Source organism: Dendroctonus ponderosae, unplaced genomic scaffold (genome assembly GCF_020466585.1).
Source record: "Dendroctonus ponderosae isolate FM_Combo_2020 unplaced genomic scaffold, Dpon_F_20191213v2 Dpon_F_20191213_1, whole genome shotgun sequence".
NCBI classification, from domain to species: Eukaryota; Metazoa; Arthropoda; class Insecta; order Coleoptera; family Curculionidae; genus Dendroctonus; species Dendroctonus ponderosae.
The window spans coordinates 36302391-36321135 of record NW_026017110.1 but is presented as its reverse complement, the minus strand read 5'-3'; the positions used below and the strand labels follow the sequence as shown (position 1 = coordinate 36321135).

The window sequence follows — 18745 nt, the reverse complement described above, 5'->3', positions numbered from 1 at the left end:
GAAATAACGTTCTGAGCAATATACATTTTAATTATGCCGACAATCGGGTTTTAATTCGTCGGTTGGGTGCATTCATATACTTAATTCGGTGTTGGGAGTGCCATCTCAGATAGGGAAGCGCACGAAGAAGAAAATAATACAAAAATACAGTCCACTTAAACATTCACCGACACCTAACATCAATTTATAAACACCGCGGGCCGTTACCGCTTGCGTCCCATGCCGCTCGATATGAACCAATTTCATTTCTTGCCGGTGAACGTTCGTAGAACCGCCGTAGTACTGACGTAACAACCAATCCGATTTCAGAATACGAATTGCCTGACACTTTATTTTCAAAGCACAAGCACACAAAATTAACCCAACCAAATCTAATAACTCTGTACGTTCTTCGGAAAACATTATAACCACGAATATTAATAACGACAACCTAGAATGCTAAAATGGTATATATTGTCCATACTATTGTATGGAATGGAGGTTTAGGTACTTTTTTTTTATTATCTTCCAGTAATATTACAAACTACCCGAAGGTATTCAGAAATTTTGTTTGACATACAATTTTAAGAAACTGACATACAATTCAACATATAGGGTATTGGCCATCCAAATCCCCTATTTTAAATCAATTATTTAATTAATTGTTTTTGACTACTGGATTTTTAAAGCGTTTTACTTAAATCTAGTAGTTAGGTTTGTAGGATTGAGTCTAATATTGTTAAATGGGCTCCTCCAGAGTTTTTCCTCAAGTTGGTTAGGATGGGGGCTAAAGCGTTGCCCGTACATAGTACACTGTAGTTTGTGATTTCATTCGTGAAATCGTTCTAAGATGTCTATATTTGAATTTAAAGCTGTCCCCCACAACTGTATACCGTACGTCCAGATGGTATCAGCATCACTTTGTATCACTATTTTTTGTATCAGTATGTATTTAATGCCTAGTTGTTTCCTTTTCTTGAAAATGTGAGAACGCCATGTCATGCGCCGATCGAAATGCATGCCCAGGTATTTGGCTTCCCTGACTTGAGGTATTTGGAAATTATTAAGTTGAACAGGAGGGCAACTCTCTCTACGCGTGGTAAAAGTTACTTGTACACTTTTAGTTTCATTGGCCTTAATCCTCCATTTCTTCAGCCATTCCTGTACCAATGTTAAGTTATTTTGCAGGATGTCAGACGCAGCTGTCGGATTTATATGTGTTGCTAAAATTGCAGTATCGTCAGCAAATGTGGCAGTCATACAATTTGAATTAGTTGGTAAGTCTGCAGTGTAAAAAAGGTAAAGCAACGGCCCCAACACACTGCCCTGAGGCACTCCAGACTCAATCGGCCTTAAACTTGTATATTCTTCGTGCAATTTTACTAAGAAGTGCCTATCTTGCAGATACGATTTTAAAATCTGATAGATGTTGTCAGGAAGGACCCTTCTGGTTTTATATAACAGTCCCATATGCCAGACCTTATCAAAAGCCTGACTAACATCCAAGAATGCCGCTGTGCAGTATTCTTTTTGTTCAAATGCTTTACGGATTTTGGAAGTTATACGATGTACTTGTTCAATTGTGGCATGTTCCTGTCTGAACCTCAACTGATGGTTGGGAATGAGTTGTTTTTCCTCTAGTATGGGTTTGATTTTCGATTTTAAGAATAATTTTTCAAACAGCTTGGACAGTATTGGCAGCAGGCTGATAGGGCGGTAAGATCTTCTACCGGTTTTCCTGGTTTGGGGACAATTATGATTTGAGCTACTTCATTGGCGAGGAAAATAGCCTATTCTTAAGATGGCATTAAACACCTGTGTTATAAATCTTTTTGCCACATCTGGCAGCTCTTTCAGGATCTTCTCTGTGATTAGATCATATCCGGGGGCTTTTTTTGCACTGAGCTCTTTTATGGCAAGTTTTACTTCTCTAATTGTGAAATTTTTAATAGGACATTCCAGCTGACCCGGGGTCTCTAATATTTGTTCGATTATTTATTTTTCGTTTTCTCTTGCTATTTGGGATTCAAAGGGTTTAAAAACCTTTATCAGATGATCTGCAAACATATCGGCTTTTTGAGCATCGCTGTTTGCCCATTTTCCGTCTTCCATTTTTATAGGAGGTTATCTGGGGTCTTCTAAGTTCTTTTGTAGCTCTCCATAGTGAGTACTCTGTGGCTTCGGTGGCAGTTAGTTCTTTCAGATAGTTTTGAACTGCTTCATTTTTTTCGCCATGTAGGAGGTTCTTTAGTTCTTTGACAGCTTTGTTGAGTTTAGTTTTGTCATGAGGTGATCTTGAGTGCTGCCACTTTTTCCTCAGCTTTCTTTCTTCAGCTATTTTTTGTTTAATTGTAAGCGAGCAGGCATTTTTGTTTTCGTGGTAGTTGTTTGGATCAGGTGTTGATTTCCAAGCTGCTTGTTGTATAATTTTAGTTAGGTATTCTGTGTTGTATTCTATGTCCAAATTTAATTTTAATGCGATATCCAATGTTAGCTCGTTCTCGATTATGCTTCTGAAGACTTCCCAGTTTGTATGTGTTGAGGTAAGAGCAGGTGGTTTTGCCTTTGTTATTATTTTTGAGCTCAGTGTTATAATTATTGGCGAGTGATCCGATGAGAATTCAAAGCACGATTTGACTTGAAGAAGGTTTATAGGAATTCCCCCAACTACACAGAAATCAATTACATCTGGTACTTTTTTCCTATCGGTCGGCCAGTAGGTTGGTTCCCCAGTGGATAGGTGATGCATATTTTTAGCTTGCATAGCTTTAAAAAGTTCACGGCCCTTAGGAGTCGTAAGTCTTGATCCTCACTGTGGGTGCTTTGCATTGTAGTCTCCTCCTGCGATAAAACGATGTCCCAATGTGTCAAAGAACTCCTCAAAATCTTTCTTTTTTATTGCATGCTTTGGTGGGCAATACACAGCTGCGATGGTTATTGGTCCATCGCAGTCTAAGACGCTTATGGCTTGTATGTATTCTTTTTCATACCTTGAATGCAGGTGATGCTTAATAGTGTTTTTTACAATGATGGCGGTTCCTCCATGTGCTGTACCATCAGTATGTTGTGTGTTGTACACGGTGTATTTAGGCATTTTAAAGTAATGTTTTTTGGTAAAATATGTTTCTGAAATGAGCATTATGTCTATCTCTTGGTTTTTAATAAAAGCTTGTATTTCTAATGTATGCTGGGCTAAGCCATTGGCGTTCCAAGCTGCTAGTTTAAATTGTCTGACCATTTAGGGTCATTTTTGAGACAGGAGTTGTTATTAAGTTTATCATGGTACTCATTTGTTGCATGAGCCCTTGCATAATATTTTTTAACTCTCGTATGTCGTTAGATATTTTTTGCTGAGTTTCTTGAGTACTTTCTTGTTCTATTACTGGTTGATTTCTTTGATTTGTATATTGAGACTGTCCTTTAAGTGTGTTTGCGTATGATGTGATAAGCCGAGTCTGTTGAGATGAAATTGTTCGTGTAGCAAAATTGATTGGCTGCTTCTTCCTCAAAGGAGGAAAGGTTTTTTTCTGGAGCTCTTTGAACACAGTGCATTTTACTTTGTATATTTCTCGGTTGTTCTCATTTGGCTTTAAATGAATGTAGAATAATGACAATGGCATTTTTGTTCGATTTGCCTTTATATTAAAGACGTTTGTTACTGTGTGTCCTGTTTCTTCAATAGCTGTTTTTATCTCCTCGATATCAGTCGAGTAGTGTATTCCCCTCATTACCACCCTATAGGTTTTATTCTCCTTAAGCTGATAAGTGTGAAATTCAGTTTTTTTTGCCTCCAAAGCGTTTTTGATCAAGGTATATTTTTCCGACGTTTTAGGAAGTATCTTAACTTGGTCATTAGCAAGTATTTTAAGTTGATAGTCGTTTCCCGCTGTTTTCAGTAGTAATTCGCTTAATGGTTTAATAGCTTTACAACTGTAAACAAATAAAGGTGGAACTTTAGGTTTCGTTTCTTTAACTATGACACCGTCGTTTAAACTTTCTTCTGTTAGACCTTCAAATCTGTTTTTAATTGCTACAGCAGGTGGATTTAGCCAGTAGTCCTTTATCTTACTTTGTTTGGTTGGTCTGTCGATAGAATGTCCTGGGCTATCCCTTGCTCTCTTCTTAGTGACCGTTTCTTGCCATGGTTCTTCGAGATGCTCCTGAGCATTTTCATCCTCGCTCATATAACAGCTCATATTCGCATTATTATTTACAGTGTTTATGGTTTCATTTGAGGTTATGTTTTTTAAATCACATTTATGACAAAGCCACTGTTTAATTCTTCCACTATTTATCAGTTCATGCAATGTAGTTATGCTCATTTGAATGCAATCTATATGATAGCTGACTTTACATTTCATTTTACACTGTATTGTATCTTCATATTCTGTTAATATTCGCTCACAAGTTCCACACGACAACATCATGCAGGACCGGGCCGCGCACTGTTTAGGTACTTAAATCCGAAAACATCAAGAACATAGAAGCATGTGAAATGTGGTGTTATAGCAAGATGCTAAGAATACCATGGATTGACAAGGTGACATGGGCAGAATAACGATAGGTAGCAGAAAAATCCCTTGGCTGCGCAACTTGAGGGAGTGGGTGGGTTGCACGTCCGCAGAACTCTTCAGGCGGGCGTTTGATATTGAGGGTCCGGGTAGTGGTGATGATTTTCAATCTCCGATAGGAGCAGAATTTCAAGAAGAAGAACTCTAGTTCTAAACACATTTGTCCTAACAAATGAAGCAAATAAAAAATTTACAACTACACGCAGAAGTAATTCCATACCATAGGATCGTTAGCACCGTATATCATCGTGCAAGCCCGTGTTGTACTGAAAGTAGGCGAAATATCAAATCAATCTCAAATATCAAAACTTTCTCCATACGAACACAACCCGGCTATACCAGGACATACGTTGGTCGGCACGGGCTTATGGCTTTACGCTTCGAAATCCCCACCGATCTCCAGATACTTAGAATAACGTACATCATTAAAGAGTTGAAATTGATTTTGCTTGCCCGTTTTACAGTTCTAAATAGGGACCACCAAAAAATAATTTAAAAAATAGAGCCACCAAAACAACTAAAGCAAACCATACAGGGTTAGACATACATAAGGCCCACTTAGAGAGTAGGAGAAAAATATTAGAAATTTTTCCAAAATTTAAAAAAATATATTAACAGTTGAAAGTCGAATTTCAACTTTGTTATTAAGCATTATTTTCAAAAGGTCCCACGTTTGATTGGTAGCCTATTTGAATACTTAAGCACTCGAAAAGAAAAATTACTGATAAATTATGATAAAACTGATAAAAATTTTTGATATTAAAAAATTACTCATCTTCAATTTTTTGATCAAAAGTCAAAGCGAAAATAATATTTTTTGTCATTAACAGATAGTTATAGGTAGACAGCCTTTGTCAATAATACCAAGCATCTGTCAAACTGTGGCTTATTTTGAAGCTTCTTTCACAGAATGTAAACCAACAGCGAATTTGCGAATATGCGACGAGTTATGGTAAAATGCCACAGTAACATAGCAGAAGCTGTAAGAACTTAAACCAGCAAAGAGCTACACACTAAACGAGTGGCCCGAAATGGACGCAGATAGTGGAGAATCTAAAGGTGCTCGGTTTCCAGACCTAGAAGAAGAGGTATTGGAGATTATTGCAGCTGAGCCTTCCATGAGTACTATAAGCATTACACAACAACTGCACTTTCCCAAACACCGGATACTTAATTATCCCGATAGCTTCCCCGAGGAAGGGCCTACATTCAGACCATGCATGTAATATGCACAGGACACTAAAAAACATTAAATCTCTGATCTGCCGAACACCGGTTCAAATTGAGCAGCAGTTAATTAACCGAACACGAGAAGCTGCTCAAAATATGAGCCCGGACTCAAGGTGATTGGGACACAAAGATGTTTGGAGTGAAACGGGCCAGACTCCATGCTCTTGGGAACACTTGTGTTTTAACAATATAATTGTATTTTATTTGATCAATGATACGTAACCTGATACGTAACCGGTGATTATGAATGACAATAGTGCCAAATGTGCCCCAAAAAGATGGCAGCACTCGGGGGCTGCTTTGTCGCAGCACTGACCACAAGGTGACCCCGTTATCCTAACCTCAACGCATGTTATTGTCGCTTTTATTTTCTTTGCTGCATGTTTATCCATGGTTACTGTAGTTTTTAATAATTACAAAGAAACAGGTATTTACGAAATGTTAATTAGTCAGATTATCGTGAAAAACATTGTTGCCATCTTTCTGATCTAGTTTTTTGCAAATATCTGAGTTTTTAATAACATTTAATTTTTTTTACTGATTTTTTCTGTACTCTCAAAACACCCCCAGACAACACCTCCAGAGGAATGACGCCAATTTTGAATCACCCTGTATGTATAGTTGCTTAGAAGTAGTGCTAGAAAATAAAACACTATTTGTCTTATGCTGCCGTTTCGGATTTTTTTAAATCCTCAGAAGCTGTAAAAGGAGCACAGAGTGGTCTCAGTCTTAAATATAGTTAGTTATATCACAATAAACAATATTTATTTAATTATTTACAAATACAAATATAAGAGACAAATGACAAATACAATATTGTTGTGCGGTAATTTTAAAACATAATTAAGGAACAAAACACAAACTGTAACAGAAGTCATTCACCGTCATTAATATAAAACGAAAGAGAACAGGAGCGGATCCAGCTTTTGAGTTAGGGGGCGGGTCAAACAGTAGAAATTCCGTCTTTTGTTGTCCATGAAATTAGAAAAATTCTCGGTAGTCGTTAAAAACCCAGCACAAGGGAAGGTCATGACCCCCATGACCCCCCCCTGGATCCGGCCTTGAACAGGTAAAAAATAAGCTGAAATCTAAGGAACAAAAGACAAAAGCAATGTTAGCAAGCTTTATTGTTTGTAGCAGTAAATTTAAAAACATCGTTAACCAATAAAACACAGATTAATTACAACTACATTTAGCACCACAGTTATTAACAAACCATTCATTATTTCATTTTTCAAACCATTAACAAACCATTAATTTTTACCCACATCCTCAATAACTCGTTCGCAAAATGAATTCCTTCTTTAAAGCTTAGTTGAGTTCCTGCTTAGAATCCCACATTGTTTAGTGCATTCTTGCCAACAATTTGGCCAAACGAAAGAATTATAAACTCATTGAGAAACCCTGAAAACAGTCATATCTTAGCTCATTTCAAGTATTTCCATTAAATTGCAGAATGTTCGCTGTTAAAACCCAAGTGAAGTACGAGTCAATTTTAATAAAGTCGTCTAACTGGAGGGCATCAATTTGCATAAAACACCTCTTTTCAATTTCATTTGCCTTTTCCTCGGCTTAAAATTTACGAGGCTCGGTCATATCTGACCACACTTATATGGAAATGAATTGATGCGAAACCCCTTTACGGTCTTTCTTTAAGGAGAGGCGCCTTTCAGGGGGCGCTGCACGATAGAATTACACCCCTGTTGATTGTCAAAGGGTAGTTGCACTTGTATACATTCGACAACTGTTCGCGTTTGCTTTGCATAAAAGGATTTTGAATCATCTGCGGTTGATGCAATTAGATATTTAAGCAAAAAAAACAGGCCTTATGGCGCTCCTTTCGGCGTACGTTGTTCTATGGCATGCATTTCAGATAAATAAAATAAATATATAGATAGATGAAACGGTACTTGTAATAAGAATTTTTACACTGAACATCATACAGTGTGACGCATTTATAAAAAGGACATCCCCCTAAAATATTTATTTATTGCACATTTTAACAAATTTGTTTTAGATTGCAGACACAGGAAAATTGGACTACAGGCAGGACATAGTGTCACATTTTGTGTGACAGAAATTAAGAAATGAAAAATATCTTGCATTGGTGATCGTTAGTGGGCTAAGGGCTGTCTGAGATACACACGTCCAAAATCTAATTTCTAAAATGGGGAAACGCGACGCATTGTTATTTCACATCCGTTTTATGAAAAATTTCTGAGGTAGTTTGAGATCCAAAACCGGAAAAAGTCCTCAAGAAGCTAAATCATCTAGGCCAATTTCCTTAATGTCAAGAATTTGAAAGCTTTACAAAAAAATATTATTAAAACGGATCATCTCAGTCTTAGAATGAAAAAATCGAATACCCAATCTTCCATCACCTTGGGCTTAAGAGCACGCATCTTATCTTAAAAGAGAAGGATTTGTTCTGCACTCTCTTTGGGTGATGTTCAATCATTCGATAAAATGTTGCACTTGGAGACACAGATCAAACTCGCTAATACTCTGCCTAAGGATCATTCAGAACTACTAACCTCATACATTAACAAAAATTTCAAAGTAAGATAAGAGGCAGAATATTCTGAACTAAATAAAATTAAAGCAGGGGTACCGCAAGACAGCGTATTTAGACCGCTTTTATATTTGCCATTTACTCAGACGTTACTGCATCGCTTGGAGTAAGTGAAAACACTGAATATGTAGCCAAGTTACAATAAACTGCTGAAAAAATCAACAGATTTGGCAATAAATAAGAACTTAGCTGAATGTAGCAAAATCTGTTTATATCAACTTCACAAGTAACCAAAATCACATGGCAGTTACACTTGAATCAATAGCACCATACGAAACTTTAGCTAAATAAATATTTGAGACTGAAACTTGATCCTAAGCTGAAATGGAAATGGAACCAAAGCAAAATGTTTTGGATAATTCGATTTTTAAGTGCCAATTGGTGTCTGGTCTCAATACATTTAACTTTGGAGAGCCGCTATACCAATAATTATTTCAATTAATTAAAAAATATATTTTGCAACGTAGTGGACGGTCCTTGGGATGTGCAAATAGATCACATAAAAAATTTAATATTGAGATTAATTAAGATACCTATTTCTGCAGCTGCTGGAGAACAGTCCCCAGATTAGAAACCTGAAAGGGACGAAACCCACCGACCTGCTTTAACAACCAGAGCAGATTAAGAACTAAGTGTTTCCAGTGGACAACAAAAGTTAAGATAAAATTGTTCAATATATATTTTTAGCAAACATTTCGTGAGGCGATGTATGGCCGAACGGAGGTATCAGAATCCGAGGAGAAACTGTAAATAATATTAGATATGCCGACGATACCGCCATCCTGGCTGAAAGTCTAACAGACCTCCTGACTCTGGTTTACACATTAAATGCATCAAGTCATCGAAGAGGATTAAAAGTTAAAAAATTAAAAAACGAAACAAATTGGACCGTGGTTGATTGGTTGATCCGGGACAATTACTTCTCGATGGGAAGGTAATGGGAGCATATTGGTCAGTTCAAATATAATGGTAGCTAGTTGAATGCGAGGGGGATGAACAAATGTTAACTCGCATTGAAATAGTGCGCAAAACATTTATATCATGGTTCCATGGTAACCAGTTCTTTGCAATAGAACTCTCTTCATGCATCTACGCAAAAAGTTATTAAAGTGCTACGCGTGGTCAACATTTCTCCACGCTTGCGAGACGTGGTCGTTGAAGGCTGCCACTATTAATAAACTTTAACCCTTTGAATTTTAGTCTTACCGTCGAATCCTGAAGATCCCTTGGATTTCACACACCTCCAATGAGGACGTGCTTAGAAGGATTGACGCAGAGAGGGAGCTTCTGAAGATCATCAATTATGTCATATTATCAGAAGTCAAAAATATCACTTGCTTCGACTCATAATACAGTCCAAGGTAGAAGGAAAGGGATGGATTGGTCGAAAGGAACTGTTCTGGCTGCGCAACATTAGACACTGGACAGATCTATAAGTGGAAGACTTCTTTAGAATAGTAGCAGACAGAGATAGATGCCATAAAATGGTCAACATTTTGCCAACGAACCATATAATCAACGTCTGAACCCAGTCATCGCACTCCAAGGAAAAGAAGAAAATTGTTGAATATTCCCCCAGGTGTAAAAAATTCTAGAAAATATATACATCCTTATTATGAATGTATTTAGTCTGAGGAAGCAGTACGAAAAATGTCAAAAACAATTAAAAATGTCGGAAAGTGACTGAAATACTAGTTAAAGCCGGTTCAGAACCATAAATGAAAAAGTTAATAATTTGGTTTGTCGTAATGAAACAGTTAGGTGTAAAAAGTAAAATTGAACTTCTACCCATTATTTATTCAGAGAATATAATAACAGCTGATTATGCTGAATACGTCATAATATAATTATTGGCCTTTTTTTATGGAGAATTTGAAAAACTTTCTGTTTTTGTCTGTTTCTAAGCAACAATGTTGGAGCGTAGGGCATATAAGCAAGCAATAAAAAATATGTCGAAAGAACAAGAGTAATTTTACTAAATAGTGGCCGTGCTCACCCGATTTGAGTGTTCTTATTTTTGCTTCTTTTCTGGCATGAGTAAGCAAAAAGTGTGAGTTAAAGTTAAAATCGGTATATAAACTACGCGTTACAATAACTGTTATGTATATGCTACTGTAGAACAACACAAAACAGGAAAATAATAAGTGCAATTAATTCAACGTGGGATTAGTGACAGAAACCATAATTAGACTCTTAGTTTTTTGAATTTTGTTACGAATAGAACTTATTTTTGACATTGTTTTCTATAGAACATTTTAGTTGCTTTTGTTTTCTGTCTTGGCTTGCGTCCTAAGACGAAGTAAATGTAGATCAAATGGGTGATTCTTATTCTTATTCTGGTTAATTCTGCCACAGAATCATAATCATGCCACTGATACTCAGAATATCTGCCATCATTTGTAATGAAATTTTGTTAATATTTACTTCTAGAGACCACAGTGGTAAATTCTGATTTTTTCAAAAACAACTTCGAAAAACATTTTACCTAATTTATGGCGTGCGTAGTTTTTATAGCGTTTGTCAAAATTGAACAACAAATCTAGGTTTTACAATTCAGTTTCCAAAGCACAAAACTACTAAACTTCATTTCTAACTGCAGTTTACAACATCAGTTTTCATTGTTTGTAAGAACATTTGGACGATATCACAGCGTGAGGTCTAAATGAAATTCTGATGAAAAACTTGATAGAACGGTCGAGATATTTCTCTTCTTCAATCTTCAAATTATTTATTATGGCGTTCCTTCAAATCTTCTACACCAAAGAAAATCTGCTCAAATTTGGTTACCAATGCTTGAGTCTATCAAACTCAAGACGATCTTAATAGTTGTTTACGTTCAGTGTGTTTGGAATGACTTCAGCTATAAGCTGCTGGTTGCCACCACATTCACTCATTTCAACAATTTTCACAAAACGACAGTCAGTATACAGAGAAACCGGCGACAGTAAATAATACGCAATATTTGACGCTGATTCGAATAAACTAGATTTAAATCGATTTCCAAATATAATAAAATATGTACTCGTAGATCGTAGTTTGATAATCGGTTTATGCCATTTTAGTTTCATGGACGGTGCAACCTCAATACGGCAATTTGAAATTACACATCGGATTACTGATAGTTTAATTACCTAATAAGAGACAATAAATGGAAATTATCAATCTACTCAATATGTTATGAGTTTCAATCCGAACCTGTACATTGTTGGCAACAGTTTGACGTCGAGGGGTTTGAAATGTCAGGTTTGATTTTATGATCTTAAGTTTCAATTTTAAGTCAAAAATATGATCGACGTTTTCGAGAAATGTCTTCATCTTCTTAAAGCGTTGAGCTTGCTCTTTTCCGATCTCTTTTCTCTACTGCCGCAATCGTGTTCTTGACGTTGACTGCTATCGCCATTTTTTAAAGCGCCGTCCTGGTGGTCTAGTACCCGTTAGTTTTAAATCCCTTGATATTCTGCTCCATCCTACGATCTCCTGTCTCCCACATAAGTCTTTTAATTGCATATTTGGGACTCTGTCTCTCGATGTTTTGCGAGTTATTGATCTTAATGTTTTTACTTCTGTTGTTCTGAGTACTCATTTTGTATCTGTTGTTTTAGCTCTCGTTTCTATGGAGTTGGCCTTACATTATTGGCCTTACACGTGACTTATACCTATGCATATTTTTCCATTGAGCCTCATTTCTTTATTCCCCCAGATAAAATCTCCGTAGCTGCATATTTGTACTCCCAGATATTCGAACTTAGAAACTGGTTTCATTATTTCTGCGTTAATTACGATTTTGCATTATCTGACTTCCCTTGCTACTACGGTCTTAGATGTTGATATATGCATATTGTAGGTTTCTGTCGTTGTTTTAAAGGTATGCGCTCATGGTGGGAAAAAAGTAACTAATCGGTATTCGAGTACTCGTTACTCATCAGTATCCGAAGTAACGAATAGCGAACCAAGCTACCAAACGAGTATTCAAGCAATCAGTAAGCGTTCTCGGAAAATCAAGTCACCCATCCTAACTTTCGACTCCAAAACCCAATACCCTACTACTCGTACTCGCTCAGACTAACTGGTAATCAATACCAGTACCGAATCCCTATACTTATGAATACCGAGTACTCGTTTAGAGTAACTAAACTAACTGGTGATCAATACCAGTCCCGAACTCCTGTACCGATGGATACCGAGTACTCGTTCAGACTAACTAAACTAACTGGTCATCAACAGGGTGACCAGGTGTGGTGATTTATTGCCAAATTGGTGATTTTTTGCTTATGTTGGCGACAATTTTTTTTTCATTAATATATTTTAAACACACATGTAAACATATATAATTTCAATTCAACTTGTTAGAAAAACTAAAGTTATTGCTTAATTTAAACCGTTCCGCTTTGCTTTTATTGGTTTGCCCCGTTTGAATTTCTTTGGCACCAAAACCGGCTATTCTTAAGTCTACATTTGGCGATTTTTGGCGACATTGCGATATCTGAGTCTGGTCACCCTGGTCATCAATACCAGTTATCAGTACCCGGACACGCACCGATACGGATGGATACCGAAAGCCGCGTTTGATTTTCAACGGAGGTCGATTCTAATCACTAAAAACAGCGTTGTACGTTGCCGCATGCTAAACTTCAATTAGATTTTTTCATTTATAATATAAAATGTAGGGTGTTAATTGTAACTTATTTTAAAACTGCATATATTTAAAAAGACGTTTATTAAAATTGATAATTGTCGCACTGTATTATTACTGTACAAAAATTTATTTATGGATTTGTAGGAATTATTAGATTTAAGTAAAACGCTTTGAAAACCCAGTAGTCAAAAACAATTAATTAATTGATTTAAAATAGGGGATTTGAATGGCCCATACCCTACATGTTGAATTGTATGTCAGTTTCTTAAAATTGTATGTCAAACAAAATTTCTGAATACCTTCGGGTAGTTTGTAATATTACTGGGAGATAATAAAAAAAAATGGATGTGTGGCATCTTGCTTCACAGAGTTAAATAACTTGCTTTCAAAAAGTGTTTCAAAAAGACAATTTATTTAGAAACTGCAAGTATTAACAACCGTGGGGGTTCAAAATGTCTGCGGACAATATATACAATAACAATAGAGAGTACAATAGGAAATCAATTAACAACTGACTTAAAAATGGTCTGATTATTTACTCTTAGACGTAAATATACCTATCTATTACGGGAATTATAAATTTAAGGGTTAGATATAGTTTGTATGACCAAAGTGTCCGTGTAGCAAATCTGAAGGAAATAATAAAATACCAATATCGGTCTGCGACTTTCGTAAGACTTACGACTAGAATGAGTACTCGAATAACTAATGCGAAGTAACGAGTATTGAATCCAAAAGTAACTAGTCGGTACGAGTATTCAAAAGTAATCAAATCTCACACCACTAGTATGCACCAAGCATTGTGGGTCATCTTCAATATTCGAGGTCACAGTTGCGTCGTTCGCATAACAAAGAATGTTTAGATACTTTTTTCTAAGGTCATATCGGCGTCCTACTTTTTTTTATCTGCCATATGATTGTGTCCATTCATAAATTGAATTATAGTAGACTTAGGCTATCTCCGTGACGTATTCCAGATTGAATGTCTACTTTGATATCAATTCATTCTCTACTTTTAATTTTTGTTTTGTTACTTATGTTCATATCTCTTTTTATCTCTACTAAACTGCTGGACTAATTTTCTTCTTTAAGTTATTTTAGCTCCTAATCTCTCGCGAGCACAGGCATTACTCAGGGACACGAATCACTTGTAAGCAGGATTGTCAGACAATTGCTTTCTCAGCAATTTATCTGACTATGAAAATTGCATCTATTGTAGACCTAATTTGCCGTAAGTCTTGTCGCGCTTATTGTATATCTTGTAATGATCTTATTGGCGACTAGCTTCGTTAGCAATTTTAATGTTGTGTTAAGCAAGGTGATCGAATTTTTCGGTAGTTGCTAGGATGCTTCTTATTTCGTTTTTTGTATATTGGTATTGTAATGTTTGTTTTCAATTGATTTGGTACTCGCTTGATACTTAAAATTTACTGAAAATGTTCAGTAATATTTTCAGTTATTATGAGTTGGGTATGCCATCAGGTCCTGGAGCTGTTCTCCTTTTTTAATTTTCCTGTGGTATTCCTGAGTTCTTCGCTTGTAATTCCAATGATTTGTTCGTTGTCGCCCTCTTCTTCTTCCTCTCCTTCTTGCCCGTCTATTGCATTTCATTATTCCTCTTATTATAGAGTTCTTTGATATAAGCTGTTCATTGTTCTGCTTCCATTTTATTGAAGTTATTATGTTCATTATAAGTAGTGAATGATGAACATACTTGAATGATGGTTCACATATTGAAAGTTATTTAAGTTATACTAAGTATTTATAATTGTGAATTCGATATATAATAGTGTATTACATAATAAGAGTTGTAAGGAGCACTTTATGTACGAATGGAAAACGACGAACGCGTAATTCCATGAGTACGTAAATGTGATACAACTCGAATTATGTAACACACTTTACCCACGAGCGTAATAACTTACTAAAACCATCAGAATCACTTTTCAGTAAGTATTTTTGGATACAGGATTCAATGTTTATATTGTGATGAATTTTGACAGAACTGTGCCTTTTGTTTACCGTGCGTTTGGTTTACCGTGAGTTAACTCAAGGTCTTGTACCTCCTCTACTAACTAGGACAGATACTGAGTCCGCAGTTCTTCACATTAAAACCATGCGCGAGAACATTGTAAGATGATTATCATATATTCTGACCAATTTTAATTGTAGTTTTTAAAAACGGTTTTGCCATATTTAACGAGTTAACTGGCGCGTTAATAGGTCGCGAGTTCAATCATCAAAAGACTTGTTCGAGAGCATGTCGACGAGTTTCAGGAATACTGGACACGGATCGCAACATCATCTTCGGAAAGCGTCACAGCATCGGGCACTTTTGCAAGGATCACAAACTTCGGTTTGGACCAGATCGCCATCCGAAAGTGCTGCAGATTTGTTTTTTGATTTGAGATTTGACTAAACATACCACAATTTGTAAATCGAGTTTCATCAGTCCATAATATTTTATAAGGGAATTGGATGTCGTGTTGACATTTGCTTCAGAACCATGTACAAAAATTCACTCGCACCTCATCATCCCCTGGATGTAAAGTTTGGGATACTGATAATTTAAGACGGATGGAATTTTTGGTTCTCTAAAACTCTCATCGCTGTGCTTTGGGAAGTCTCGGATTCCACTGCAATCTCTCTGAGTGAAATTTGTAGATTCTGGCTTGCAATGGCCAAGACATTAACCTCCACAGCTTTATTTATGATGTTATCTTTATTTCTTGGCTATGTAGAACTTCCAGTACCTACCGAAATTATCGTATACTATTTTGAATGTTTCCAAGGACAGCTGACGACGGTCAAAATACTTCTCAAAATAGTAATCGGAGGCTCGTCCAGCATTTTCGTCTCATCTAATGTAGGTTTCAATCATGTGGCACATTTGGAGTAATCAATTTTTACAATAAAACTAACTTGACTTTAAACTTGAATGTCAACTAATTGAAAGATGTGATTGATATTACTTGTTTCTATGGAAACACTGCAGTCTGCCTTATACTATTTTCTATGGCTAACTTCGATGAACTAAATTGAGAAACTAAAAATTGTTCGCAGACACTTCGTTTTCGAAAAAAACTAATAATCACTCACTGAAATCGCAATAAAACCCTCTATTCAATAAAGGCATAATGAAATATAATTGCCATTTAAAAAAAGTAAAGTTTGTGTTATATGTCAAAAATGACAATTTATTTGTAAAAATGTCTCATCCCATTTTCTTTGGAATGCAATTTCAACTTTTGTCACGGAATTGTGAATCATTTAAAAATCTGCAATAAATCACTTTTTTTCACATGTCTCTGATAACTGTCAAATTTTAGAAAAATAAAATTGGTTTCGAGTAGAGCATACAAAACTACAATTATTTGTCTATTTAACAACCCTCGTTGCATCTGCTGTTGTTTCCAAGATCCCTGTACTGTCGAAAAAAACTCACCCTGTATAAATAATGCATAAAGCCGTGGTATATTTTCGTTTAAGCTATTAGAATGTCCAAATATAAATGTTCACGAGCTGGTTGAGAGATGTTCGCAACTCGATTCAGCGTCAAAGCCTTTGTTAATACGTTCAATTAGAACTTTGGACGTGCTTTAGCACGTAGTAGCGCTCGGCAATTATAAAATTATTAAAAGCCCTGTGAGCTTTCAGTAAAAAGTTGATGCATGAAAATAATTTGCGTACTCACCGAGATTATTAATTTCGCAAGGTAGAACCACTGTGTCCCCGGTTACTACTCTGAAAGTTTTTTCTCTGGATACGAACATAGGAGGTGGATCGTTGGTAAAGATCGAACCTAGAAAAAGAGTAATAAAATTAATAGTTTTTTGCAAAAATATAAATCAGTTTATAAATTTTATGTAGTTGCGGAACCACAGAATACATTGTGTCACGATTATAGACTGTCATCATCGATATACAGGGTGTCCCACCGGAAACCGCCGCGATCGATATCTGGCAAACTATAATCAGGACAAATTTGAAAATTGTCATTGGGGGCAAGCGGTCTAAAATATTTTCATGATGGCCACATGTTCGGTTATACCGGAAGTAGATATCAACTTCCTTATTTTAAATGGAACACCCTATATGTTATTTTATATACATTTTTATATTCTGCTCCTAATAATAAATATATTTTATTGATAATATCATATACCTAAGTCTAACCGTTTTTAATGTATTTGAAATTTTACTTAAAAAATAATAGATGCAACACTCGAATAATTATTCATTTTTCCATTCCTATGGGAATATGTGCTACTTAATGTGAGTCGCACTTCTTATTGAAAATTACTTACTTTAATGCAATTTAGACCACATTCTATGTGTATGTATTGAAATGTATTGAGAAAACGGTGCCAAATTTATCATTAAAAATTTTAAGTAAATTCGTTTTTCTGTTCTTTTCTGGTTTTTTTTTATATTTTGAATTAAAATTTGTCTATGCCCAAACAGAACAACGACATCTTAAAGACGTCTTTAGGATGTCTAATTGAGTTTTGTGAGACGTCTTAAAGGCGTCTGTATAGGTCTTGAAGACGTCTGTTGTTGCAAATGAAGACTTCTTGAAGACGTCTTGAAGAGATGTCTTAAAGACGTCTTGAAGACATGTCTTAAATACGTCTTGAACAGATGTCTTAAAGACGTCTTAAAGAGACATCTTAAAGGGATGTCTTCTTGAAAAACGTTTTCAAGGGTGTTAGGAATATTTGATGAGAAATTCCCTAGTACGAATGTAAAATAAAATAACATGTTTTTATTTTATTTTTTTTTTATATTTTGCTTATCAAATACAGGCTATTTTGTTAGCAGATAATTACGTTGAAAATTTACCATAACACCACAATAACAAGAGTTTTTTAGTAACACCCAAGCAAATCAAGTGCATATAGTCTAACGGAAAATATTTGATCATGTCAAGTTTGGGAGTTTTTTTAAAATTGGCTCCCCAGTATGATGGCTTTCATCAGTTTTTTGTCGGAAGTCACAATCTGTCCTTATACGTAGGTTATGTATGTCAGGAAAATACACTCTTTCAGAGTAATTTCCTTTAGCATTACATTTTGAACAGGAAGAATAGTGAGAATGACCTTTAATATATTTTACATACGATTTTGCTGGAGCCTCACAAATAATTGCTTTGATATATACTGCAAAATGTTGATTTTGATACAAAAAACCTTTATTGATAACTTCAATTGACCTGACTAGATGAACTTTTAGCAAATGGCAATCCGTCAATATTTATAAGAAGACCTAATGAATTATTCAAGGTGTTAATTGATTTTTGACCTAAACTGTTAAAAATACTGTTGATGCACTTATTTAGCCCAAAATGTTAATAGTGTCCGGGCATCACTAATTTTAGTTCAACTGACCTGTTTGAAGCAAGGTTCTTGCACCCAAAGGCAACTCTTAACCAATAGGTTGTACTAGTTTTAATAAGACATTTAAAGCAGTATGGGCAATGTTGTGCTTCATTTCCCATCCCGCCAACTTTGTTTCAAATGAGTTATTACTACTACTACTGGTAGAACTATCATAAGTAGGATAACCTTCAAATTAATTGTCGTCTGCTATGGAATCAGTATCCGAAGTATGGCATAAAAACTCACTATTGTTTTGACATTAGGATTTATTGATTGGTTCACTTGTCGCACTTGCAAACACAATAAAGGCATTAGAATCTTACACAATCAGGTCACAATGTGTGCTAGATTGTGTAAAAGAACTTACAACCCTGGCCGG

At 35.7% G+C, this 18745-nt stretch overlaps 2 protein-coding genes across 4 annotated transcripts in view; both read right to left on the bottom strand.

The window, feature by feature from the left end:
- LOC109541235 (probable E3 ubiquitin-protein ligase HERC4) overlaps positions 1-18745 on the bottom strand; it is a gene marked incomplete at its 3' end in the record, with an annotated part of 482710 nt that overhangs the window by 347905 nt on the left and 116060 nt on the right.
- The window catches only part of LOC109546292 (MAM domain-containing glycosylphosphatidylinositol anchor protein 2), a 317852-nt gene that overhangs the window by 274236 nt on the left and 24871 nt on the right, over positions 1-18745 (bottom strand). For all 3 annotated transcript variants that reach the window (XM_048665078.1, XM_048665089.1, XM_048665083.1), the window contains exon 2: positions 16683-16790. In XM_048665078.1, coding sequence (XP_048521035.1) covers positions 16683-16790 — 108 coding nt within the window. The remainder of the gene's footprint in view (positions 1-16682; positions 16791-18745) is intronic.